At 30.7% G+C, this 26,544-nt stretch overlaps 12 protein-coding genes across 12 annotated transcripts, besides 1 other annotated feature; 4 read left to right on the top strand and 8 right to left on the bottom strand.

Moving 5' to 3' along the window:
• Nucleotides 1–2,300: 2,300 nt before the first annotated feature.
• Nucleotides 2,301–2,330: a mobile genetic element.
• Nucleotides 2,331–3,559: 1,229 nt separating this feature from the next.
• On the top strand, nucleotides 3,560–4,556 carry TVAGG3_0191800 (uncharacterized protein; the record flags this gene model as incomplete). Its single annotated transcript, XM_001316419.1, has 1 exon — nucleotides 3,571–4,539. The coding sequence occupies one exon, from the start codon at nucleotides 3,571–3,573 to the stop codon at nucleotides 4,537–4,539; it is 969 nt and encodes a 322-aa protein (XP_001316454.1).
• A 261-nt stretch (nucleotides 4,557–4,817) lies between these two features.
• TVAGG3_0191790 (uncharacterized protein) lies at nucleotides 4,818–5,339 on the bottom strand (the record flags this gene model as incomplete). The annotated part of the gene is made up of 1 exon (XM_001316420.1): nucleotides 4,818–5,339. One exon carries the CDS (start codon nucleotides 5,337–5,339, stop codon nucleotides 4,818–4,820), a length of 522 nt encoding a protein of 173 aa, XP_001316455.1.
• A 2,383-nt stretch (nucleotides 5,340–7,722) lies between these two features.
• On the top strand, nucleotides 7,723–9,300 carry TVAGG3_0191780 (regulation of vesicle fusion; the record flags this gene model as incomplete). Its single annotated transcript, XM_001316421.1, has 1 exon — nucleotides 7,723–9,300. The coding sequence occupies one exon, from the start codon at nucleotides 7,723–7,725 to the stop codon at nucleotides 9,298–9,300; it is 1,578 nt and encodes a 525-aa protein (XP_001316456.1).
• A 559-nt stretch (nucleotides 9,301–9,859) lies between these two features.
• TVAGG3_0191770 (antigen BSP-related family) lies at nucleotides 9,860–15,061 on the bottom strand (the record flags this gene model as incomplete). Its single annotated transcript, XM_001316422.2, has 1 exon — nucleotides 9,880–14,799. The coding sequence occupies one exon, from the start codon at nucleotides 14,797–14,799 to the stop codon at nucleotides 9,880–9,882; it is 4,920 nt and encodes a 1,639-aa protein (XP_001316457.1).
• A 481-nt stretch (nucleotides 15,062–15,542) lies between these two features.
• Nucleotides 15,543–16,697, bottom strand: TVAGG3_0191760 (Chain A 40s Ribosomal Protein Sa; the record flags this gene model as incomplete). The annotated part of the gene is made up of 1 exon (XM_001316423.2): nucleotides 15,598–16,368. One exon carries the CDS (start codon nucleotides 16,366–16,368, stop codon nucleotides 15,598–15,600), a length of 771 nt encoding a protein of 256 aa, XP_001316458.1.
• A 101-nt stretch (nucleotides 16,698–16,798) lies between these two features.
• Nucleotides 16,799–17,367, bottom strand: TVAGG3_0191750 (uncharacterized protein; the record flags this gene model as incomplete). Its single annotated transcript, XM_001316424.1, has 1 exon — nucleotides 16,935–17,264. One exon carries the CDS (start codon nucleotides 17,262–17,264, stop codon nucleotides 16,935–16,937), a length of 330 nt encoding a protein of 109 aa, XP_001316459.1.
• A 228-nt stretch (nucleotides 17,368–17,595) lies between these two features.
• On the bottom strand, nucleotides 17,596–18,816 carry TVAGG3_0191740 (ROK family; the record flags this gene model as incomplete). The annotated part of the gene is made up of 1 exon (XM_001316425.1): nucleotides 17,596–18,510. One exon carries the CDS (start codon nucleotides 18,508–18,510, stop codon nucleotides 17,596–17,598), a length of 915 nt encoding a protein of 304 aa, XP_001316460.1.
• A 193-nt stretch (nucleotides 18,817–19,009) lies between these two features.
• TVAGG3_0191730 (spectrin binding) lies at nucleotides 19,010–20,617 on the top strand (the record flags this gene model as incomplete). The annotated part of the gene is made up of 1 exon (XM_001316426.1): nucleotides 19,010–20,617. One exon carries the CDS (start codon nucleotides 19,010–19,012, stop codon nucleotides 20,615–20,617), a length of 1,608 nt encoding a protein of 535 aa, XP_001316461.1.
• Nucleotides 20,618–20,621: 4 nt separating this feature from the next.
• On the bottom strand, nucleotides 20,622–21,002 carry TVAGG3_0191720 (uncharacterized protein; the record flags this gene model as incomplete). Its single annotated transcript, XM_001316427.1, has 1 exon — nucleotides 20,712–20,990. One exon carries the CDS (start codon nucleotides 20,988–20,990, stop codon nucleotides 20,712–20,714), a length of 279 nt encoding a protein of 92 aa, XP_001316462.1.
• A 1,060-nt stretch (nucleotides 21,003–22,062) lies between these two features.
• On the top strand, nucleotides 22,063–22,778 carry TVAGG3_0191710 (uncharacterized protein; the record flags this gene model as incomplete). The annotated part of the gene is made up of 1 exon (XM_001316428.1): nucleotides 22,098–22,469. One exon carries the CDS (start codon nucleotides 22,098–22,100, stop codon nucleotides 22,467–22,469), a length of 372 nt encoding a protein of 123 aa, XP_001316463.1.
• Nucleotides 22,779–22,856: 78 nt separating this feature from the next.
• TVAGG3_0191700 (uncharacterized protein) lies at nucleotides 22,857–24,712 on the bottom strand (the record flags this gene model as incomplete). Its single annotated transcript, XM_001316429.1, has 1 exon — nucleotides 22,943–24,385. One exon carries the CDS (start codon nucleotides 24,383–24,385, stop codon nucleotides 22,943–22,945), a length of 1,443 nt encoding a protein of 480 aa, XP_001316464.1.
• Nucleotides 24,713–24,817: 105 nt separating this feature from the next.
• On the bottom strand, nucleotides 24,818–25,951 carry TVAGG3_0191690 (uncharacterized protein; the record flags this gene model as incomplete). Its single annotated transcript, XM_001316430.1, has 1 exon — nucleotides 24,866–25,951. One exon carries the CDS (start codon nucleotides 25,949–25,951, stop codon nucleotides 24,866–24,868), a length of 1,086 nt encoding a protein of 361 aa, XP_001316465.1.
• Nucleotides 25,952–26,544: the final 593 nt, after the last annotated feature.

The raw sequence follows: 26,544 nt of genomic DNA, 5'->3' as shown, positions 1-26,544 counted from the left end.
TAGGGTTGTACAAACTGGCACGCCTGCTGGCACACCTTTTTTGGCCAGCTGGCACGATTTTTTTAAAAAACACATTAAAAAAGTTACTTTTTGCCCCATCTAATGAGATTTTTTTTTACAATTTTTTTCCCCTTATTTTTCAATTTAGATATGATTTTAAGCTCTCCAAATTGAAGTTTACCTGATGTTTCTTAGTTTTTATGATAATAAAATGTTGCAAAGTTGAGTTTGGATTCAATAAATTTAAGAAAATTTTATTTTACAATGAAATTATAAAAAGGATGTTTTTATCCTATGTCAAAGAGAATACATTTGTAGATCCCGACTTTTGACATGGTTGAAAATTCCAAAAAAAAATTCAAAATTTAAAAAAAAATTAAAAAATATAAATTTCATGTTAAAAAATGATTTTTGAAATTTTTTGGAAAAATAGAATGTCATATTATGTTTTTTATTGCTATTTTTTACGAAATCAATAAAATATTTGTTAATTTGGCTGAGATTATAAATAAAATCTTTCTAAATCTTGCAATTGATTGCTAAAATCTGTTTTATGTATTAATTGGCATTGAGATTCGTTATAAAAGAATGCGAATTATTTTGTATGAGTAAACGTATTTTGTAAAATTTCAAATTCTCTTCTCTCATTACTTACCTTAGAACTCTCGGCTTTTAGCTCTCAGATTTCGCTCATAGAACTCAGGTTTTAGTTATGTACTCATAGATGTATCATTACTGCCCGCAGATCTCTCATTACTACCTTACTAACCAGATCTTAACTCTCATTACTACCTTACTCATCAGATCTTAACTCTCATTACTACCTTACTAACCAGATCTTAACTCTCATTACTACCTTACTCATCAGATCTTAACTCTCATTACTACCTTACTAACCAGATCTTAACTCTCATTACTACCTTACTAACCAGATCTTAACTCTCATTACTACCTTACTAACCAGATCTTAACTCTCATTACTACCTTACTAACCAGATCTTAACTCTCATTACTACCTTACTAACCAGATCTTAACTCTCATTACTACCTTACTAACCAGATCTTAACTCTCATTACTACCTTACTAACCAGATCTTAACTCTCATTACTACCTTACTAACCAGATCTTAACTCTCATTACTACCTTACTAACCAGATCTTAACTCTCATTACTACCTTACTAACCAGATCTTAACTCTCATTACTACCTTACTAACCAGATCTTAACTCTCATTACTACCTTACTAACCAGATCTTAACTCTCATTACTACCTTACTCATCAGATCTTAACTCTCATTACTACCTTACTAACCAGATCTTAACTCTCATTACTACCTTACTAACCAGATCTTAACTCTCATTACTACCTTACTAACCAGATCTTAACTCTCATTACTACCTTACTAACCAGATCTTAACTCTCATTACTACCTTACTAACCAGATCTTAACTCTCATTACTACCTTACTCATCAGATATCTAATTATTTACATATGATTTCTCACATCTCACTCAAGTCTCATTACTTACCCTATCTTTTTAACCTTTTCTGATAATTACTGAAATAACTAAATCCTTTTTTTAGTTTAATTCTGATATTAAATTTTTAAAATCTCTTTAATTTTTTGAACTACGCCTTTAATTTGTAATTGCCGATTTCACAGATTTGAACCATTTAATAAAATAACATTATTCAACTTAATCATATCAAACATGGTAGTTTGATTTTCAGATCTACATTTTAAAAACCTCTTTATTATCTTGAGTTATACTTTTATTATATAATACCTGAGTTCATAACTGAAAACTCTTAATTAGAGTACAATATTCAACTTAATCATAACAAGATTTGTTGAATTTCAAATTTGATTTATATCTTCCATCACTTAAAACTCTCACAGCTTACAATATAAGCTAAAAAGTATATTTTCATAGTAATAAAATTAATTATTAAATTTTTTACGAGAGAGGGTCAAAGTTGCTATTTGTCACTTTTCCACAAGAATATAATGGGGAAAAAGTTATCATATAGTTGATCTCATTCACTGACGTGAGAGATGCATGTAGTGTAATGTGATAAACAGTGTGATTGCTGCTCTAAGTCCTAGGTTCGAGACACATTGGCTTCATTTTTCTCTTTTTTATTGACGTAAACTATTCAATTTTTGTGTTCTCCATTCAAATTTCAGAATTTTTTTTGCAGATTTCACGCTACATTCGAAGTTACCTTTTGTAACAACCACCACTGCCTACGAAAGACGAAAGTGTGTCACGATTTCACCCGGAAATCCGACGGTTGTTTAAGAGTATGCACTTTTGTCACCTACTCAATTTTTTACTTTTTCCTTTCCAAAACTAGAAAAAAAGGAAGGGAAAAGGGAAAAAGAAGAAAGAAAAGAGAAAAAGAAAAAAAAGAAGAGAAAAGAAGAAAAATAATAATGAGCATATTATATAATTGTGGTCGTAGGCCGAGTGGCGTGGAAAGGGTGGAGCCCGAAGGGCGACATCCTTTCCACGCCACGAGGCCCGATTTTTGGCCACTTTTTTGATTTTGGCCGCCTGCCAGGAGCTGGCACGCGGCCCGCAAAATTGTGCCAGTTTGTACAACCCTATCTTGATTTGAGTAAATAAAATTTATCTGATGAAAGAATCATCTTAAAAAACAGCGAAATTTCAGAGATGTGTTTAGAAATATCATTGAACAATTTTAAATTATGAATATATTTTGATTTAAATATGAACAACAGATCACCCATACCAAATATGTAATTATGTAACAGTTGATTTCATCAGATTTTATAATTTAACGCTGGCAATTTTTTTTTACATTTTGCAATACTTGGACTTCGATACAAATTAATATCAAACTAAGCACCACCAGATCATGTATTGTTATGAGCTAGTTTCTTTTGCCTATAATTCTTACAATACAAAATCAATTCGCATTAGATTTAAATGATATCCATTTCATTGAATGACATTTTCAATGTAACTCACAGGGGTATATATATGTTAACGAATTACTTCCTGCTACAACATATAAAAGACATGAATTCTCAAAATTTACAATCATCACAAGTTTTCCCATATCAAACAGCTCATGTTTGCTAGAACAAGAATAACCTAAGCTTATTTAGATAGTTGATTAAAAATGAATTTGCAACGCTTAGATTAAAGACTTTAAATATGCAATAATGCGCTGATAAAACGTATCTTATAATGTTATGAGTAAACTTCAGAAATTACGAATCTATCTATTAAATTAAATCATTATTTTTTAAATATATATTTCTCTGTAAGAAGGGAACGTTCAAATCACATAGAAATGTAAATAATTTGAGTAAGATGTTTGGAAATCAGAGCTTTTCTAGCCATCTCGTGTGTATATTTTTTAATTAAAAAATTTCATTGATTTTGTTACAGATTGCTTATTTCGGAATTCGATTTTTGTATGCTATGCATCTTCTAGAAGCTATCCTCTTCATAACCATCTTGTGTTCATAAAAAAATAAAAAGCTAAAATTTTGAGGGTCGGTCACCCATTAAAAAAGGGAGAATTTTTTATTGTAATGAAGCCAAATTCAGGAGAAAGTCCTCCAATTCCTCAATTAAACATCAAAAAGAAGAAAACTCCATCATCTATTGATTATTACATTGCAGAATTCGAAGCAAATGGGACTTTACCTCCTCCTTGGATGAAAAATGAAATTTTGCAAACATTAACAAGACGAAGAATTGATGCATCTAATGATGCTCGCTACCTTGAAGCCGCAAAGTTCCATGATACATACAAAAAACTTAGAAATGCTTTTTTGAACGAAAAAACAGCTCAAACAAAAATTATAACAACAACACGCAATCCAGATGGCAATATTTCAGAAATACAATCGAAAAAGCAAGCTTTAGACCGTCAATATAAAATTAAAAGAGAAAAACTGGAAGCAAAGAAAGAAAAAGTCCTTCAAAAGACGGCCGAAAAGCATTGGAAAGAGATACAAGAGTTCAAAGTCTGGTGGGCAAAACCAGAATCCCTCATCCATTTTGCAAAGCCATCAAATCAGCTACAAAACCTTCGTGTTCGCGAGAGGAAGCAAGCAATTATCTGTGACTACGAAGGAGCATCCAAGACCAAGAAGATTGCAGACGAACTCGAGAAGAAAGAAACAAAAACTGCACAAGAAAATGCACGAAGGTCCATGAAAATCCAGTACAACCAAATTGTTTCCAGACACAATCTAGAAATTGAAGGAATCGAACACCATTACTCCCGCAAGCTTATAGAACTAGATAAATCATACCGTGAAGGTGTTGAACGTCTAGAACTTTCTCTTCGCTGGCAGAAAGTCGAACTCGAAGAGCAGAATCGTAAGATTAATTACATCTCTACTTATACTAATGCAACAGTTCTGTATCCTTCTATTTTTGATGAAGAATCGGATGTTGCACTTACTCCTCGAACTTCTGCGAAAGTTCATAGCCATAGGACAAAAACTAGATCGGATCTTCTTCAACTTCAAGGAATTGAACTATCTGACTAATAAATATCTTTTTGTTTGTTTTTTTTATTTAATTAATTCAACATTTTTTTTATCGATCAATGTTTTCATTACAAAAAGTCTTAATCCATCATTTTTCTCATAGGTTTATTAATTTTTAGATGAATTGTTTAGATTTATGATATGATTTAGAAATTTATGAAACAGATATTCCCTTAGAATTTTTAAAATTCTTGTCCAACACACTACAGTCATTTTGATTTTCATAAACATTCAAGAATTAAAAAAGAATCATATCTTTTTGGGATAATATTTTTTATTTAAGAACAAATTGAAGCTAATAATACAAAGAGATAAGGAAAATTATTAATTCCTTTAACAAATGGATTGGGAAAGTATTCTCCTTCTTCTTTGTTAGGGTAATTGAAAGGAGATTTGTTTAATAAAGGACATTTATAATAATATGTGTTCTTAAAGGTTGGTGGCATATTTATTGACCTAACACTATCTGTAACTGAGTTTTCAAAAGTTATTGTACTTGAAATAGCTCTAAAAATGTAATCAATTTCATTATTAAAAATACAACAATAGCTCATAAAAAGATCTGAATTGGAATAGATCAATTGACCACTTGTACCTTTATTTCGAAGATAATTACACATAGTAATTTTAAATTTTGATGGATATGTTTGATTCATTGAGTGGTGATTAAAATTACCCGATGATTGATTATTTTCGACAAGGTTAACAATCGTGATGTATGAGTCAGATGTAATTGATTGAACTAAATAGCCTCCAATATCATCTTTGACACGATTTTGTGTAATATTGCATTCATTCATGATACAAAAACCATATCTCATGGAAGTTGTAATTCTGCAGGTTTGTTCTAAACTTCCGCAGTTATAAACTGATGTTTCATTAACATGATTTTTGTATTTAGGCAATATCGTGACAAAAACCAAAAACGATGGTCCATCACGGAAACTTGTTGAGTTTAGGATTGAATTTTTGGTTTGCACAAATTCTCCTTTATCATAAAAGTAAATAGAACCTCCAAAATATGTAGAGGAGCATGAATCAAATTTATTTGTTGTTGCATATGCTTTGACATCATTGCTATTGGTTTTGAGTCGAATGGTACCATTTGGATGTAAATCAAGAAAAAAGCAATATGAAATAAAGTATTTTAAGTTACTTTGTCTTGAAAATTCAGTGCCATTGTTGATATGTGATTCATCATATATTGATCCTGGGAATATATCTTCCCAGGATTCTGAGATAAAATTTCTGACAATTCATTTCAAAAAATTTGATCAGATTTTAGAAAATAAATGTATTTTGAACGGATAATAAGTTTGGTAAAATCTTCATAACGGCTATATTCAATAATTGAGAACCTTATAAGGCTTTTCAAATTTCTACGAATGTCATATACAGCTGGATTATCTGACTTTTTAATTCCTTTTCTATATGAAAGTTTTGTGAAGATGAATTTAGATATTAAAGGTGAGCGCAAAAATTTTGGGTTAAATATTCTGTAGAATGTTCTTAGCCTCATTTATAAATCTAACATATGCCACATATGCTTGGCATCAAAAACGCAGCCAAACTTGCACCAATATAATAAGTGTATTTGCATTTTGGGTATCTTATTATATTTCCGCGGAAATACACAATGTTTATTGAATATTTTTGGCTGACGAGTAAGGTTTTTCATATGTAACTATTGCGATTCTAGAGTATGGGTTTATATAATTGATGAACCATAAACTTGTATTAAGCAATATACATATACATTCTAAAACAAATATTCCATAAATAGACACGTTTGTTCTAAAATATGAATTAAAATATCTGATAAGTTCTTGTATTTATAAGCTGCATGCATTATCTTCGAGGAAATGCACTTTTGCAGAACGGAATAAATAAAATCAACTTTATTTATAGATAGTTTATATTCAAAATAAACAGTTGAGATGTTTTTCTCTTCGTGTGATATTGCGCCATGAATGCTGCAATGATCGATAAAACTATTCGAAATAAATAATTTTGATGTTTGAGATATTCCTTCAAATGTTTTATCATTGCACCCATTATTCAAAATCGCGCAATTATCTATATAAATTATCACTCCTACTGTTGCATAAAATGAAATCATTTCTTCTTCGCAATTACTAACAGTATTATTTAAAATATTGCAATAACTAATATTAGAACTTGAATCATAGCCAAGGACAATTGCATCTGACTTTATTAGACAGAACAAACAATATTTTGTAATTGTTACAGAACTTCTAACATTAATATAAAATCCTGCAGCCACATGAGCAACAATATCTGTCATATTTATATATTTTATGGTACATTCTTTTATTTTCATATGAAAAACACATTGATTTTCATCAAATTTTGTAAATTTTTGAAGTCCAAGTTTGTGAAATACACTTTCTGAGATATCACAACTTACATTTTGATTTATACCATTTAAATCAAAATTTAAATGTTGACCTTTATTTTGAGTGCCGCAATTGATAGCAACTATTCGGTATTCGATATAAACTCCTTGGGCTATCAAGTATATATTTGCTGCCGTACTCTGAGATATATAGTTGTTATTGAAAATTGAATTAGCATTTAAAAATTTAGTTAAGTTCCCACTTTGGACAATATTAATTGTTGTAAAAGTGAATGATTCGAATTTACAATGATTGATGAAAAATTTATAGAGCAAAGTGTTAATTGCGGGATTTCGTTTGCATTGAATTGGAGATGGTGTTGGATTATCTTTTGGAAAGAATTTTGCCCATAAACTGTTAGTAGATGAACAAAACACAACAGTAAGTAGGAGAGATAACTCCAATTAAAGTTCAGATTTGAACTTTAGGTAAAAAAAAAATAAAGTACTTTTTTTTTGCATAAAAAGTAACTATCACATCATTTTTTAAGAGTCATATTACACTTGATTATATCAGACTCATATCCATAAAACATAATGCTATAATAGGCTTTTGAGTGGGACCCATAAAAATTGAGAAAGTAACAAAATTTGAAATAAGTGGATATCATTGAATCCCCTTCAAATTAATGCTCTTAGAATAACCACTAAATCTATACACCAGGCACAGAAATGAATTATACATAAGATTATTCATCCATGTCATGAAAATCACAAATTAAAAACCCAAAAACAAATAAAAGTTTGATTTTTGTCACTTTTCAAAAATGAAGTCGCAAAAAATCACAGTTCTCCAATTTTCTAATGTTGCTTTTGAAATTCATCCAGGAATTGAGAATATTGGAACATTTTCACTTGTTATGGAGAAGACAGATTTGCGATTTGAGTGGAAACCATTGAATCCACTTCAATACATAGGAAATGCATTTGATACACAGAATTTCAGCATTATTGTTAGATTGTGTGAAGTTATCGAAGTCAGTAAAATATGCGAATCAATGTCTGTTGTGTGTCTTGAGTTTGTCCTTCGAAATAACGTCAAATTACCATTATTCCGTTTCAAAAATTCACCACAATCATCAATTACACATCTTTTAGAATTCCTTTCATTCAAACATTACATTAATCAGTCAAAATTAAACCAAAATTCTTTTTCAGTAAAATATCCATATACAAAACCACTTCCAATCAAAAATTCCATAAGTGCGCTAGGCGCAGTTGCATATTCCGCACATCAAGGCATCATTCAACAATTCAAACAACAAATTCCGAAACAAAATCCATTAACTCTAAAAGATATCTCATTATTCTTTAGGTCAGACGGTTCATTATCGATCGAACTTGATACATTAATCACTAAAATCCACAAAAACGGGCTAGAACCAAAAGCAAGATTTCAAATTTGGCCTTATCTCTTAAAAATCTACAAACCAGACATGACAAATGACGACAAAGATAAAGTCATACAGAAACAGATCTCAGAATACAAGAAACTCCAAGAACAATACAATTCTTTACTAAAATCCCAAACAGAAGGGGTTCTTAACATACAAACCATCCTCAGAACAATCTCAAATGACGTAAACAGAACAGATCGAAACCTTCCGCAGTTCAAAGACCAGAATTCTCCTTATCTTAAAATGGTATCAAATATTTTAACTGTTTACGCCATTTACAACAAAGATACCGATTACGTACAGGGAATGGGAGACATTTTGTCACCTTTTATACTACTTTCAGTTGAAAAATTCCAAAATAATGAAACCGCAATTTTATCTGACGGAAGAAATGTTTCTAGGACCGAAGCAGAAGCGATAGTCTTCTTCATGTACGCGAGTTTCATGGAAATAATGCAGCAGGACCGCATTTTCACTGATTTAGCGAAAAATCAAGAAATAATTCTTGAAAAAGTCTTCGAAATCATCGAGTATTTCCACAAACCATTGACGAATTGGATCAGGAGTAAAGAGCTCGAGACAATGACCTTTGTTTTCAGGCACATTTTGCTTCTTTTCAAGAGGGAGTTCGAACTCCAAAAAGTTTATGAAATTTGGGAAAAATTTTTGAGTTCTGAAGAACCATTTGTTCTTCCACGGTTCTTCCTTGCGTCTATAATCATGGAGATCTTCCCGAAGATGCTCCTGGAGACAGACGGATCGATTGGGGAAGTGATGACAGCTGCAGACAAAATCTCGAAGATGCTGGACAGCGAAAGCTTGATTTCCATGTCCGAACTGCTGAGGGAGAGGATTGGCTACAAGGTGCAGGACGCTGTGGAAGCGCTGCCGAGGAATAACCAGTACAAGGACAGCAGTAAGAAACTCAAATATTTGATTGTTGAATAAAGTCTATTATATTTTTGTTATAAAGAATAATTTTACACCCATATGATATATGTTAATTTTAAATCACTCTTCAAGATCGTTGTCAGTAAATGTACCCTTTATGATTTTTTGAAAAAGATATCCATAATTGCGTATGTATTCATAAAGCTATTTTAACTTGATACATATGGTAATATAATGTGGAATTTCATATAACAATAAGTTAAACAAGAAAAATCGAATTCATTTCAATGTCAGTGCCAATTGGGTAATTTTTATCTTTTTATTATATCCTTTTATACAAGGTCAGTAATCCGGGATTATGTAACTTCATGAAGGGTATACAAAAAACTTTCTGACATGTTCTAATAAAACCAATACATCTCGACCTAAGTTGCAAAAATGCATAACATGCATATTAGGTGCTAAATGTTGATTTATAATAACTTTTACCCGACCAAAAATACTACCTTTTTTTACCTTGGTGAAAAAATTGAGAAGATGTCAGATATTAGTTAGAACCAATTAATGGGTTCCCAAATATAGTTGACAATTAGAAGTGTTGTAAAAAAAAGAATAATAATTTTTTTTACTTTTAAATTAATGTCTTCTTAGCTTTTGCAAAACTCGGTAGTTTTCATAAAGCAATGGTGGAGAGCATGGAGCTCTCACAGTAATGACATCTGGCAGATCAATTCTTGATCCATTCACCGGTATATTGGCGAATGTAAGTTGATTGTAATTAGAAGTTGCAATAATGCGTTTAGGCTCACAAATAGAATTAAGAGCTTGAATCGTTTCATCACTGCTGTCATCTTCAGTTCCATAAAAGTAAATATACTCAATTTTATTAGGAAATGAGCTTTGAAGAAGTTGAACATTGTTTGCGAAATATAAAATATTAATATTTTTTGTGTAGCGAAAAGCATATGAGGAAACAACTACATCTTCACATAACTCAACGATTGTCAGAGAATAACAACTATTAAATGCGTCTTCTTTTACCAATATACCTGGGTATATAATAACACGTGTTAAAGATGTGTTGGCAAATGTATAACTCTCAATCGAATCCATGAAGATAGAAAGTGCCATTGATCGTAATGCGCTGCATCCATTGAATGCATGCTCACCAACTTTTGTAACTCTTGAAGGAAGCCTAACTTTTGAAATTCCACTACACCCATAAAATGCATAACTTCCGATTTCGGTAAGTAAAGGAGAGAAGACTAATTTTGTCATGGAAGTACATTGATAAAATGCGCTTTCTCCTATTTTTACAATACTTGTTAATGGTAATAAACTAATGTTTAGCTTACTGCAACAATAAAATGCATAAGATCCAATTTCTTTGATTGAAGTTATTTTCTTAAATGTTATGTTTGTTAAAGAAATACATTGATAAAATAATCTTTGAGGTAATACCTGGACTTCCCCATTTATTTCGATTGATGTTAGATTTTGACAATTTTCAAATGCAGAATCACCCAGTGATGAAATGCCTCCAAAATACAAATTAACTAATGCTTTACATTGCTTAAATGCCAATGTTCCAATTGATATTGAAGAAGAATAGAATATTGCTGAAATCAAATGAGGGCAATCGTAAAAACATTCATCTCCAATTTGGTTTAGATCTTTTACTTCAATTGATTCAAGTTTCTTAAAGGATTTGAAACAGTTATCTGCTAATCTGGTAACACAATAAAAATAAATCTGTATAATATTTTGAGAGTTAGTAAATACATTTTCTGGGAAAACATCTATTGAACAGCTGAAATTCACAGTTTTTAGATTCAGGCTATTGCCGAAAGAACTTGATGAAATTGAATTAATGTTTCCAGTAATTGTAATGTTTTCAAGTTGATTGCATGATGAAAATGCATTCTGATTAATAATAAGCCTATTACCATCAATGGTTAATGATACAAAAGCACAATTATAAAATGAGTTTTCACCAATCGATGAAAAATCAGTTAATCCATCAATTGTTGAAAGTTGACTGCAATTGTAAAAAGATTGACTACCTATCTTTTTAATTCTATTTGGTATTGAAAACGAAGTTAAAAGAATGCATGATTTGAAGCATCCTTCTGGAATCATATTTATATTGATTTCTGATCCAAAAGTTGCTGATGAAAGTGAAGTGCATGAATCAAAAATATTAATACCAAGATTATTTGCATTAATTGGAATTTCAATGGATCTAAGTGATGTGCATCCTGAAAATGCAAAATCACCAATATATTTAATCAATTGGTGAATATTTACTGATTCCAAAGAAATGCACCCTGAAAAAGCATAATCATATATTTTAGTGACAGACGGTGGAATTGTAAATGAAGATAATTTAAAACATTTCGAGAAACAATAAAAAGGAATTTCTTTCAATGCTGATGGGAATGAAACATATGACAGATTCGAACATCCACTAAATGAGATATATTGATCATTATAATTATTATAGTAGAAGGAAATTGAACTGGTAACAGTGAAATTATACAAAGTTGTTGATTGTGAGAAAGATGTAGATTTAATTGAGTCTATTCTTCCATCAATAAATATAATTTGGATATTTTCTGAATATACACGCTCCCCAATATTGACATTTCCTTTGATTGAAAGATATTTCACATTTGATTGTGAAAAACAATTTGTGTTGAGATTAATTGTTTCTGCTTCGAGATTAACATTTTCAATACAAGTAGCACCAGCGAAACAATTTAAATTCAATGTTATTTGTTCTCCAATAAAATTAAAATCTTTTATCAAATTACAGTCATTAAAACAATAACTATTAAGTGAAATTGTTTGGGAATTTATTGTTAAATTTGATAGAGAACTACAATTAGAAAATGCATAACTTTCAATAGATGTCACTGATTGTGGAATGCTAATTGAATTGATTCGTATACAATTACTGAATGCATATTGATTAATAGAAGTCAATCCACTTGGAAGGGTAATCTGAGAAAGTGATGAACATCCAGAAAATGCTGAATTAGAAATAATTATAGTTGATTCAGATTGAATCTCAACAAATATGATACAACTGTAATCTTTAAATGCATTTTCACCTATTGAGTTTACATTATATAATCGAATTTCTTTCAAATGAGATCTGGAATTGAATGTATCTGAATCAATACTTTCAATTTTACCAATTATTGTAATATTTTCCAGGTTTGTTAATGAGGAAAATAGATTTGTGTAACGACTAGAAACATATCCTCCAATGTATAAATATGATAGATTGAAACAGTTATTAAAACAACCAGCACTGATTAATATGTTACAATTTATTATGAGTTTCTTAATCGAAGTGCCATAAAATGCATTATAATATAAAGTAACTGATCCACTATTGCTCATTAGTATAAAGATTTCTAGCATTGGACAATTTAGAATGAATTGCTTCTTAATTTGCGATATACTTTCAATTTGAAGACTTCTCAATGCTGGATTATTTTGGAATGAATAAGCTTCTATTGAAGTTATCACTCCATTGAGATTAATCATCTCAACATTTGTCAAGTTAGAAAATGCATAAGCCTGTATTGATCTAGTATTTAGATTTAATGAAATTGATGTCAATCTATTACAGTCAGAAAAACAATAAGCTCCAATTAAAATTATAGATCCTTCAAAATCAAAACCTGAAATATTACATTTTGCAAAGGAATATTCCCCAAGTGAAATTGTGTTTGAGGAAAAGCTGATTGTTGTTAAAGATATACATTCATAAAAACAATGCCCCTGTAAAGTTAATTCTTGTGCATTAAATGATAATGAAGCTAGTGATGAACAATTTGAAAAGGAATATTCACCAAGTAAAATTTTGTTTGAGGAAAAGCTGATTGTTGTTAAAGATATACATTCATAAAAACAATGCCCCTGTAAAGTTAATTCTTGTGCATTAAATGATAATGAAGCTAGTGATGAACAATTTGAAAAGGAATATTCACCAAAGTTGCTTAGGCTTGCAGGGAATAAAACCATACTAAAAATACATCCAAAAAATGCATAATTACCGATTGAAATGCAACTATCCGATATATTAATACTTTTCATTGAGCTACATCCATAAAATGCATAATTTCCAATTGATAAATATCCTTCAATTTCAACATTATCAAGAGCTTTGAAATTTTGAAAAGCTTTTTCATTTATATATTTGACACTTCTTATACTTATTTTCCGCAAAGTTAAATTCGCAGTAAATGCATCTTTGTTGATATTATCCATACTACCTAAAATCGTGACATTTTCGATATTTGTTAAATCTCGAAATGGGGAAGAATTACTTGTAGTTACAGATCCATTTATGAATAATTCTTTTAGATTACTACAATTATTGAACATATTCTTTGAAGTGAAAGTATAATTTCCTCTAAATGTCAACGATTTCAGATTTTGATTATTAGCAAATGCGAAATTACCAATAATATCTAAATCATCTGAAATATTGAGATCACTGAAATTACATCCATAAAATGCATAATCTTTAATAGACCTTAAATTAGATAATATAGCACTATCTGAAAAAGATGTACAATTATAAAAAGAATTTTCCCCAATGATTTGATATCTTGATAGATTATTTAGTTTTTGCAGTGAGATGCAGTGGGAAAACAATTCATGTGTAATTTCTGTAAATTGACCTATTATAGTAACTTCTTGTAATAAAGAGCAATTATAAAATACACCACTTCCTATCTGATTTGTTATTGCTGTAAAACTTGTTAAAGATATACAATTCCTAAATGCATAAAAAGAAATAGATTCAAGTGGCAATATAATAATGATATTTCTAAGAGAAATGCAATCTTCAAAGCATTCTCCTGGAATTTTAGTTGCTTGATATTCAACTGATTTTAAATGACGGCATCCTTTAAAAATTCCATATAAAGAATAACCACTAAAACGAAAAAATGGAACAGTAATAGCAATAAAGTTGTTGTATGCAAAACAATTAGACTCAAAATATGGGCTATCAGAAAGATTAATACTCCTCAGATCAACGATGGAACAGTTAAAGAATGCTTCTTCATTAATTGACGAAACTCGGCGTTTTGATGTATAATTTGTAAGTGAAATGCAATTGGCAAATGCATATTTTGGAATACTATAAAACCAGCCTTCGCATTCAGTTAAATTGAAACAATTCATAAAACTCCCTGTATCGATACAAGTTTGTATCAAAAATTTCACTTTTCTTAATCCAAAACAATTTTTAAAAGCATAATCATAAAGTGAATTTCTCAGAGATAATTCATTTAAACTTGAGCATGACTCAAATGCAGAAATCCCAATTTCACCTGATATTTTGGAAAAATCAAAACTTTTTAGAGATTGGCAATTAAAGAATGCTTTGTCATTAATATGACATTCGTTGTTATGTATCACAGAAACTAAATTTACGCAGTTCATAAAAGCATTTTCTCCAATTACTGTAACTGAACCGAGATTAACTTCTATTAAGCTTCTACAGTCTTGAAAGGCACCATTTTTGATAGTCATTAAATTACTATCACCTCCAAAATATTCAATTGAACTGAATAAAAAAAAGAAACTAGGAATTTGTGAAATATTTATTGTTGTGGCGTTCTTAATTTCTGTATTTCTTTGAAAATTTGACGAGTCATCAATTTCATTTTTTAAAATAAATACTCCATTTCCTTTATTCTCTTTATTATCTCCCGAAAGTGATTGTATATTGAAATTTGTTTTAGACAAGAGATCTGCATGAATTAATGAAATATAAATCATGTTTAAAAATGGGTTCATTTGATTCAAATGTGTATCAAATGGCAGATTATGCCAGCTCAGATTTTTGTGTAGATTTCAAATTCCAGTTTCTTAAAAGATTTCCAGATTGCCGATATTGTTCAAAATTCTCAGAATTTTTCCAATTCTTGAATTAAAATCTTATTCAAAATTTTCATTTGAGAGGGAAAATCAATAATATTTTAACAACCGACAAAGATACAGTTTGCCAGACATCCTTTGATAAAAATTTCAAGTGGTAAAATGTTTCGAAGGTAAAGTTATTATAAAAATCCTCCGAATCACCTTAAATTATCAAATACAATGGATGGTTGATCTTGTATGCTAATTTTCGAAATGGTGTAATTTCACATGAATCATAATTTTTCCATCGCAGTTCAAAATTTGATTACAAACTGTCCAAAAATGTATTAAAAATTTTCCAACCATTACAGAACTTAAACAGAAGTCAAAATATGAATTGTATTAAAAAAATTAATAATTTTCAAAATTAATCTTTAGAGATAATTTATTAATTAAGAAGAGCTGTGTTTAAGCATCCCATTCCTGCTTGTTCTCCCACTCTTCGTTTGTGGCGCCAGCCTTGATTTCAGCCTTTGGAACAGCGGCGTTGATGATAGCGCCTTCTTCAGAGACTGTCTCTTCACCCTCAGCCTCGAGAGCCTCAGCGATCTTGGCTTCATCAGCGGCATCACGGTAGAAGAAGAGATCTGGAAGGACAGACCACTCCTGTGTGCGTGTAAGGGCACCACGGAGGCGGAGAACCTCACGTGTGAGGAGCCACATGACGAGACCCATGGAGTTTTTGTTCTTTGTGTTGCATGGGATGACGCAGTCGACGTAGTCGAGGTGGGCATCTGTATCACAAAGAGCAATGCATGGGATGTTAGCGTAGGCGGCTTCGTGAACGGCCTGGGAGTCTGTGTTTGGATCGCAGACGATCATGAGGCGTGGTTCGCAGAAGTTCTTGATTGAGTAGTTTGTGAAGAGACCTGGTGTGAAACGCTGCTCAACGTAGTTAGCGCCGAGGAATTCAGCGAATTTGTGGACGGCGCGTGTACCGAAGGACTTTGTGGAGATGGCAAGGACATCCTTTGGTTCTTCGACGGCGTAGATCATACGAGCAGCAAGCTTGATCTTCTCGTATGTCATGGCGAGGTTGATGACGTGTGTGCCATCCTTTCTGCATGTGAAGACGTATGGCTTCATTCCGAAGGAGAGGTTTGTGGATCCGAGGTAAACCTTGGCAGCAAGCATCATCTTGATCACGGCTTCGCGATCAGCGTTGGCGGCAGTTGTCATTACGAAAGGCCCAAACAAACCTTCTCAAATTCAAAGGACAGCCACACAAATAATCGTCTTAATAAAGCATTTTAAACAAATATTTAAAATATATATCCATTATATAATCTAAATAATTTATAAACGCCCATTTATAAACAAAAATATATAAAATGCAGTTCAAAAATTATTAGCTATACCACGAATACTTAAATATTTGATATTTACACGAGTATCTAATTTGGGTTGCAAACATAATAGTATGCATTTTCATATGTAAAAATATCAAATTGAGACATTATTATCTTATCCTATGATTCAGACGAGATTTTAGATTGAAAACATGCTTAAAACTAATGTACACATAAAGTTTCATATATCTTCATTTATTTTTCATAAGATATCTTTGATCATTATATTATATTCAAAATATATGTATAATAAGCAAAATTTCAATTACTCTAAACTAAAGAGTCTCGTCTGATCTTCATTTATAATGAAAATACATTGATAAAAATAAGAACTTATTATTTGAATATTACAATCTAAAACCATAATTTATTTCTATAAATCAAATACTGTATAGCTTATTCTTCATCCTTTTTCTCTTTAGGCTGCTTTGGTTCTTTCTTCTTATCGAATTTCTTCTTTTTCTCAGGTTTTTCCTGATGATCTTCCTCCTTTTCGTCATCTTTCTCTGTATTTTTCTGTTTTTTATCGAATGGTTTTTTATCTTTCTTTTCGAATTTCTTATCTTTGCCTTTTTCTTTCTGATTTTGTCTTTTTGCTGGTCTTTGCTTCTTTTCGGATGTTTCAGCATCCTTTTCAGCTTTTTCTGGTGTATCAACATTTTCTTCATTTACTGGAGGTTTCTTTTCTGCTTTCTCCTTTTGCTTCTTTTCCATATCAACTTCCATTGCTTGAATTGATTTTGTATCAACAAGCCCGCAAAGGTGGCAAAAGAACTTTAAATCCTCCTCCATTTTTGTCAGACACAAATTTTGCGCTCAAAGAATTTTAGTAAAATTATTTTGTAATTACACTATAATCTAATCAAAAATCAAAATTTCCAAAAATTGAGCTTCAAACTAATACAATAGAGAATAATTTCTTTGTTTATGAGTTCAATACAATCAGAGGAGTAATGGAATAACGGATTTATGATATAGTGAGTTGGATTAATTGAGTTTTGTTCAGCTCATTTGATATAAAAAAATCAAATAAAATTAATTGAACTAAATATTTTATTTACAAGATCTGGCTGAATAACTTATCGTTATTGGCATTGATCTTGTTGAATTTTCTCCTTGCAATTACAGTTGCACCAATAAGTCCGGCATCTCTATCGAAATGAGGACGAACAACAAGCGGCATTGGGATATAATCGTTAATAAGTTCACTTGCTCTTGAATAAATCCTATCGTAGAGGAATCCTCGCTTTGGATCTGTTGTAACTCCTCCTCCGATAACGAATACATCAAGAGAGTAAGCTAATGCTGCATTAGCAACAATTTGAGAAACATATTCAACATATAGGTCCCAAATAGGATGATCATTTTGAATATCTCGAATTTCATACATGGAAATTCCAAGTCTCTTTGAAATTGCTGAAGCAGAAATCAAACCTTCAGCACAGTCACCATGGATGTGACAAACACCAGAAAATGTATCATTTTGTAATTTCTTAATATAAGTATGGCCAAATTCTGGATGCAGGCGTCCGTGATAGATAGAACCATCAGAGTATAAGCCAAGGCCTATTCCTGTACCAATTGTAAGATATGCTAAAGATTTAATCGAATTATTCTTTTTTGAAAATTCAATAAATTCACTATATGCTGGGGCATTTACATCAGTTTCCATTGCAATAGGTATGTCTGGGAAGTATTTTCTGAACTCAGCTTTTACATGAAAATAATACCAACCTTTTTTAGGAGATTTGCCAATTGTACCTGATTCCACATTCAATGGACCAAAAGAAGCAATTCCTAATGTTTCGCATGTATAGCTGGAATTTCTCAGAATATTTGATAGAGTTAAAATCAAAGTTGCTGGGTTTTCGGCTGTGATACCCTTTTCTTTTAATACATATTTACCATCTTCATCTATAATTGCTGCAGAAGAACTTGTTCCTCCAAGTTCAATTCCGCACAAATATTTCATAAAAAAAAATAATAAAAAAAGTAATTATGAGTATATGAAAATTAAATTCCCATGAATGAAGATGAGAAATCTATTATGCGAAAATGCTTTACTCAAACAGATATCTGTTTTCTGATTTCAATTCCTTTAATAAACTAATAACATAACGAGAATAACTTACTTTTGATATGGTAGTTAGATATCGTACACAAATCATCATGTATTGAAATAGAATTCAATTTTCAATTTGTTGTCAATTTAAAACATCTTTCATTAGCAATATGTCCGAGCAGCCCTATGATAAGATATAATCTCACATCCATCATAGTGAGAATTTGATGAAATAGAATTTCTCATGAATATATTCACTAAGTGTCGTCTCTTATGGGTGACTTTTTGAGGTTCATCCAAAAACAATACAGTAGTTTTTCTCCAACCCAAGGCAATAAAAATTTGTCCTAACCAAAACAATTCTGTCAGTTTTTTTATTTTTCATTTGGTTCTCGAGTTTACCTAGATAATGATTAATGAAGAAGAGTTTAGTGACTATATTACAACAATGAATGAAATATTTCAGATGAATGGACCTGGCATTGATATCGTGGCAGATAAAATTGAAGAAATCTTGATTAGAAAATACAAGTTACATTTTCAATCAATTCTTTGTTGCATTGATAAAGCATCCCAATACAATAAATCTCATATTAAAGATTACTGGAAATTATTCACATTGCTATTTGAAAAACACCAAATTCATCTTAAAAAAGAAAGATTTAGCGAAATGTTTCAGAATCTGATAATAAAAACGCATCAAACAAATTGGGAATGCAAAGAAGATATCTCTTGTAAATCAATTGATGATATTTTGAACATTTATCCTGATGATTCTTTATTAAAAATCATTTTATTTGATGATGTCGAAAAACTTAAATCCAAAATTGATGAAATTGATATTAACAAACGAATAAAAGACCAGAACATCAAATACAAGCCAATAGAATGGTGCTGTTATTATGGTTCTCATGATTGCTTCTTTTATTTGCTAAGTTTGAACGCAGAAATTACAGAAAAATGTTTGGAATTTAGTATCATTGGTAAAAACAAAGAAATCATTGAAGAATGCCTTAAAACACAGCAAATGAATAATGAAGGCTTCAAAAACACTATAATTTCGCATAACTATGAGATGACAATATACATGATCGATAATTTTAAATTTAAAATAGAAGATATTGTTGAATTTTATAATTTGAAGATCTTCATTCATGTTTTGAACGAAAGAGATTTATTTGACGAATGCTTACTAGCTTGTCCTGTATTTGGACTACCACAAATCGCAGAATTCTGTATAATGAATGGAGCAGATGTTAATTGCCATGGGAAAAATAAAAATACTCCTCTTCATTTTGCAGCAATGTATAATTCAACTGAAATTGCTAAGATTCTGATTGATAATGGAGCAGATATAAATGCATTAAATAAAAATAAGAAATCTCCTTTGGTTTCGGTTGTAGAATATTCTTGCTTAGAAATGGTAAGTTTTTTACTTGAAAATGGCTGCGAAAAAATCATGAAAAATGGATTATCTCCCATGCATTTTGCCTCTGATATAAATGTACTGATTATACTGAAAGAAAACGGTTTTGATCTAAATGCAAAGGATCATCAAGGAAGAACTCCACTTCATTACGCTGTGATAGATAATAATTTAGAAATCTTAACTTTTCTTATTGACAATAAAATTAATGTAAATGAAAAAGATAATCAGCATGAAACAGCTTTGCATTTTGCTGCAATTTATAAACGTTATGATATAGCAAAACTTCTAATTGCAAATAAAGCAAATGTCAACATGAAAGATAAACAGGGAAGGTCACCTCTGCATTATGCAGCCGAAAATGACTCCCTTGATTTTGTAAATTTACTTATTGAGAAAAAATGCGAAATAAATGCACAGGATAAAAATGGATGTACACCATTGCATTGCGCTTCATTCAATTCAAGAGTTGAAATTGCACAGCTATTACTTGCTAACAAAGCAAATCGAAATGCAAAAGATAAAAGCGGAAAAACTCCTTTTAAAGTTGCTAAAACAAAAGAAATGAAAGGTATTTTAAAGGTGAAATAATTTTATAAGATATTGAAGTAGTATCACATGAAAAAAAAAATATAAAAGAAAATTAATTTTATAAGTTCGTATAACTATTTATTATAAAAACAATCTATTGACATTTAACATGATTAGCAGCGATCTGAGATGACATTCTGATCTTATTTTCGCCAACAATGTGACGAATAAAGAAGAATGAAGCGAGAACAGCTACACCATAGTACATAATAGCTGTTTCACCAAGGAAGTTTAATACTAATGTTGCCGAAATGAAAACAAACAACCCGGCTAAGGCAATGTAAGTTATTCCTCGTGAACTGACAAGGAATTTGAAGAGTTCTGGGTTTGTATCATCATATTCTTGCATTCGAAGAGCTGTTGATGAGAACATTTGTTTTGGATGTCTGTTGAAAAATGAATAAAAATTTTTTTGTTAATTTTTTTGACATTTTGACTGCTGTTATGTTTTCAAAATTGAATGGAAATTTTAGTCAAAGAAGTTTTATTTTGATCGAATTTATGTTGTTTGTACTGAAATATGCATTTTATTTTTTAAGATGGCCATGAAAGTTCGAAGCTATAAAGCAAAGCATTACACAGTATCAATGATATATATGACGTATAGGCATACGATGCATCACAATGATTATGTATTCTTGTAAAAAATTGTGAATTTTGATAATATATGTTAATTTGCAAATTATCACGCAGATTAACGTTGTTTACTTAAACAAGCAGCTAAATTTAAAATATCTTAGTCTGATGATCATTTTGAATTAACGTGCAAATATTATGATTACTTTATGAAATAAATGTTACAAACGCAATGGCCATAAGCGAAAAATTCGTTATATATGGGCATTTTGTAAAATTAATCATATGAAATTAGGAAATCAGAAAATTATGCATTTTAACGCTTGAGAATTACTCACATATACCACAAATTGAGATCCATACCAAGAGAAGAGTGAGAAATTGAAAGATTCAACAAATAATGGAAGTCGATTGAATGAATAGCATAAATGCATGTAAATGGTTGCAAATTCATTCACACAATATAATGATGCGATAATGTGTATTCTAATCATCAATCAGTTCTAAAATCAGATTCAAATTATTTGAATCAGTTATATGACCATAAGAAGCTCATTAAAAGCAAATTAATGTGTGGTTTATAAGAATACTTCATAAAAATCTTGTATCATACTTTTATCTTCAATTTGTTCATTGTTGGATTTTTTATTTATTTTATTCGAGAAACAAGATTGCACTTGTTAATAACGTATATTTCTTTCATTAATTTGATTTCTGACAAATTTAACAAAAAACTGTCATTCGGATGTGTAATCCATCTAGAACCAAATATTCGTTAATGTTGATCTATAACTAATACAAAAAACAAATAAAACGAGGGAGAAATTCATCGGGATAACCGAAATGATCGTATTTTCATTGTTGAAAAGTGGATAACCGCCAATGAAAAAATTATTATTATTAAATGTCTGGCTGGGATTTCGACTTTGATCAGGACGAAAGTTTCGCCGCCGGATTCATCGATGCAGACAGCCTTTTCTTCTCGGGATCTCCCACATTCGAGCCATCAATCTTCCAAAATGTAGATCAAAACATTCAGCAGATGCCAGCATTAAATCCGACACCAATTCAGCAAATACCTGTCAACAGGCAAGCACCTGCTACAGGCGGTCACGATTTAGCTACCGAAAATGATCAGCTACGTCAATTTTTCACATCACTCAAAGAAAAAGCAGCCCAAGCAGAAAGCCTTAATCAGTCTTTGAAGTCACAGCTCGAGGACTGTCGTAACTGGTTCCGCGATGCGATGTTTACAGGTATGAACACTCATAAGTGATTTTATCGAAAAAATTGTATGAATAAACTGTATTTTATTTGTAATAACTACAGAAGGGAATATCCCTATAACAAATCTCCGACCTCCTTGCTCGAGATTGTTCGGGAAAATTCATAATTTTTTTTCCATAATTTTTTTTTATAAAAACTATCATTATTCTAAGTATATCTGTATTTATATGTAAGAAATCTTTTTAGCGTAATTAAGTCCGCCAACTACTTATGTTTTCTTCAAATGAAAGATTTCAAAAAAGTTACCGGAAATTAACTCTTATATTATTGGTTCTCTTCACTCTCATAGATGTAAAAACATATATTTTTGCATTAATTTTGATCTATCAACAAAGTTTGAAGTAAATTAGAAAAAATCATTTCTAAAAGTAGAGATTTAAGGTTTAATATTATATACATCTACAAACATAATTAATTTTTAGTATGAAAATCAATAAATCGATGAAATACAAAATAAAATTCTTATTTCTTCTTCGATTTCTTAATTTGAGTGGTTAATTTTTTGGGGTTCTTGTTGTTTGTTGTTATAGAGTGGACTTCATCATGTTTCTTCAACAATCTCTCTAATTCTTCTTCATTATTCTTCATTGTATTAATACTCTTCAAATTAAGGATCATCATGACAACAATTATCGAAGTTATCGAGAAAGCAATTGTAAAAATGCCTTTAATTACAAATCTTGGATTCCAAGAAGGATTCCAGTTAATTGGGCCAGAAGTTATACTCAAAGTAAAGTTTGTTGATCCGAAATTCAAATAACTCATTACTTCCCTGAAAACTACAGGGTTAAAGATGATTTCATTCGATGTCGAGTTCCTGTAATAAGTTACGGCCACTTTGCTGGGATTTTCGGACTTTGCCTGCAGATATTTCAATGTTGTGGGGAAAGAAGGAAGGTCGTATTCGCCACTTACGAGAAGAATCTGAGATGTGAAGTTTCCTTGAGGTAACCCTTGGATTTTCGGCATGTACTTGCATGCATTGCGTATCTTTTGGAAGAAGAATGAGGATTTATCGGAATCTTCCATACAAAAATGTAAAATTGATTCGGCCAACGAAAATTTCAGTTCATCAAAGCCTGGAATGTAGTTATACGCTAAGTATATTGATGTAGAATTGCGTGCAATCGAGTCCATGACAATTAAAGCATTGGGTGCCGTAGAATATTTTCTTAAATTAGTTTCTGTCTGATAAATAAAGTTTGTTTTATCGACACTCATTGTAAAAAGAATTCTTGATGGTATATTTTGTGGCGGCCATGTATAATTTGTGAGTTTACATTTCGGATCTTTCGAACAAGCCGAAAAATACCTTTCTATCAAATCTGATGTGCTTTCTGTATTGTATGATGACGGTACTGATGTATCGGCAAGGGCAACTCTGTTTATAATGTCCGGAAATTGTAACATTAACTGTTGAGTAATTAAAGTTGCGGATTTTCCAATTGCAAGTATATTAAACTTCGGTATTCCTTCTTGCAAAGCGATTTCCTTGATGTCATTTGCTCTGCTTTCCAACCAAAATTGGTCAATTTTGTATTTTCTGTTGAAATCTGTTGTTGTTTTGATAATATCCTTTTCATCTGATAGTTTTAAGAGTTTGTAAAGCTGATTATCAAATGTAATGTTTGAATCAATGCCTCTAAAGCCGATTTGATAAATTGAACCTCCCAATTTATCAAAATGTGCTAATGGAAATGATTTTTGTAAGTTTGAATGGCCAACATCACTTCTGAAATAGAACATTGGCATTGATATTGGATTTCCTATTAATTTGCTTGCTTTTATTGTGATTTTGCTTGAATGGGGATCATGTATGTCTTGTAAAACTTCGATATTTGCTTCTTGTCGACTGCAATCTTTAGAAACACAAGTCCATTTGATCAACAAAATTTCGAAAATCATTTTGTTGAAAAATTTTTTTTGTTGTAGCCCGCACAACTTAAAGTTTTACAACAGAGTAAATAAAGCATGAATTCTAAAATCATATCTTAAAGTATGTATAAATCTATAGTACAATCTGACTTTACTAAATGTTTATTGATCAAAATTTTATTTCATGATGTGTTTTCATAGCGAAGAGCAGAAATTATCTTTAACTCTGATTAAAAAGCTTTGTACAATGATTGCTGTCTCTTCATTTTTAATACGCATGATTTATTGAGTTAAATATGCCAAATATTTCCAAAATACATATCATTTAAAAGTGCCTGATAATTAACTAGCCTTTACAAATGCAGAATATCATACCAAAATCATGATTTTTAAAAATTTTCTTTTATATTTTGATTTATCTTTAATTTTTTATGCCAAATAGTTGAAAATTCAAGTAAAATATGGTTAGTATATATGATTTTATTCCATTCACAAAATATTTTAAAAAATTCAATCAATAAATTCGATAATTCTTGAACTATCGACCATCCAAACAAAGAAGAAGAGAGAAACGACTGAAAGTATACCACAAACAATGAAAAGCTGTATTCTGTAGAACAAGAAACAAATTGCAGCTCTTATCTTGAATTTCTCAGCGAAAGGAACTTCTTTCCACAACGAGTCGAACTGGGAGATTCTGATATCAGCCGATGCAATGTCTGTTTCGTTTATAAGGACTAATTTGAACTGATTTGGTCTGAAAATGCCGAGACACTGGTATTTGCCATTGCAAAGGTACGGAACAGCCTTCATTATATTTGTTGTGTTCAAATACGATGAAGGAACGTAAAAATCGATCTTATCTAATTTTTCTGAAATTTGCTTGAAATAAGCGTCATTTCCGACTGCAACGATCTTTGTGGCATCTGTTGCAACTGGATGGCCCATAAATGGTTGAGCATGATGTGAAACAAAAGTTTGTAAACTTTCAATCGAAAAATCTCCACGATAAGAGGTAAATTTACCGTCGTGATGGATGAAGACGAATGAGATGTATGGGTAGTGAGCGTATTTTTCATATAAATAAGGACTTGTAACAAATGCAAAAATACAGCCTGAATCAATGTTAGAAATAGCCAATTTTTCGAAAGAAGGCTTCTTCTCTTCAAGATCACCTGCATTAGCACGGGAAACAAGCATGAAAAGAGGCTTATTCTGTGTAATTGCTGTAATTTGTTCTGGAGTGTCGATTGTTAGATATCCGTGATTAGAAACGATTTGGCTTATTTCGTTTAAGTTTTCTGCGTCGATCTTGCGTGAAATTTTTACTGGATGCTCGTGGTCGTGAAGTGAAACTGAAATTTGTCCGGCTTGGAGTTTATACCTTGAGCAGAATGTTCTTTCTTCAAGGCAGTTAACTGAAACTGTTACAAATGTTTCGTTATCTTGAGTTCTTTTTTCAAAATGTTTGAAAGCTTTGATTTGCTGAGTCATTCTTGGATAATATGGGAATATTATTCTTGGCAATGAGGAATATTCTGGTTTATCTAAATTAGCAAGCTTATTTGTTGCTCTAAGAGCGATTGAAAAGAACATTATAATAAAAAGTGACAATTTTTGAAGTGATGAAATGAATGATTCAAAAGAAATGCTTCTGAGATAATCTAGTCATGTAATAAGATATGTTTTCTAAAGTGTCTATAATATATAGATTAGTTCTTCAAAATAATCAATTGTTTCTTCAAAATCAGTTAATCTCTATAATATCTCTTTTATAGATCTGTTCATTGCTAATGAATTTTATTTAAAAGACGAATTGCTGTAAGATACATCTCTATGCACACTAATAATGAAAATTATGAAAAAAAATTTTTGTATTATTGATAAATTTGATTTATTTCTTTTTTAAATGAAAAATACTCCTAATATAACTATCACTCCCAAATCCAAAAAATCATAAAAATTAAAAAAAATAAGAAAATTTTAACAATATTTTATTTACAAAAAGATTTTCGGATTTTTTTTTGTTTTTGAAAAAGCATTATTTTGTCGAATAATTATGGTTTTTATCATATACTCATGTAGTAAATCATAATTATAGCTTAATTCCTAATCATTCCTCAAGACAATAGAATTTCTTCAGATTTTTTGATGGAAAATTTATTTCTCAATCTGTATAAATTCAAGGC

The sequence above is a fragment of the Trichomonas vaginalis genome, chromosome IV (genome assembly GCF_026262505.1).
Source record: "Trichomonas vaginalis G3 chromosome IV, whole genome shotgun sequence".
Lineage (NCBI taxonomy): Eukaryota > Parabasalia > Trichomonadida > Trichomonadidae > Trichomonas > Trichomonas vaginalis.
This window is presented reverse-complemented; position numbering and strand designations above follow the sequence as displayed.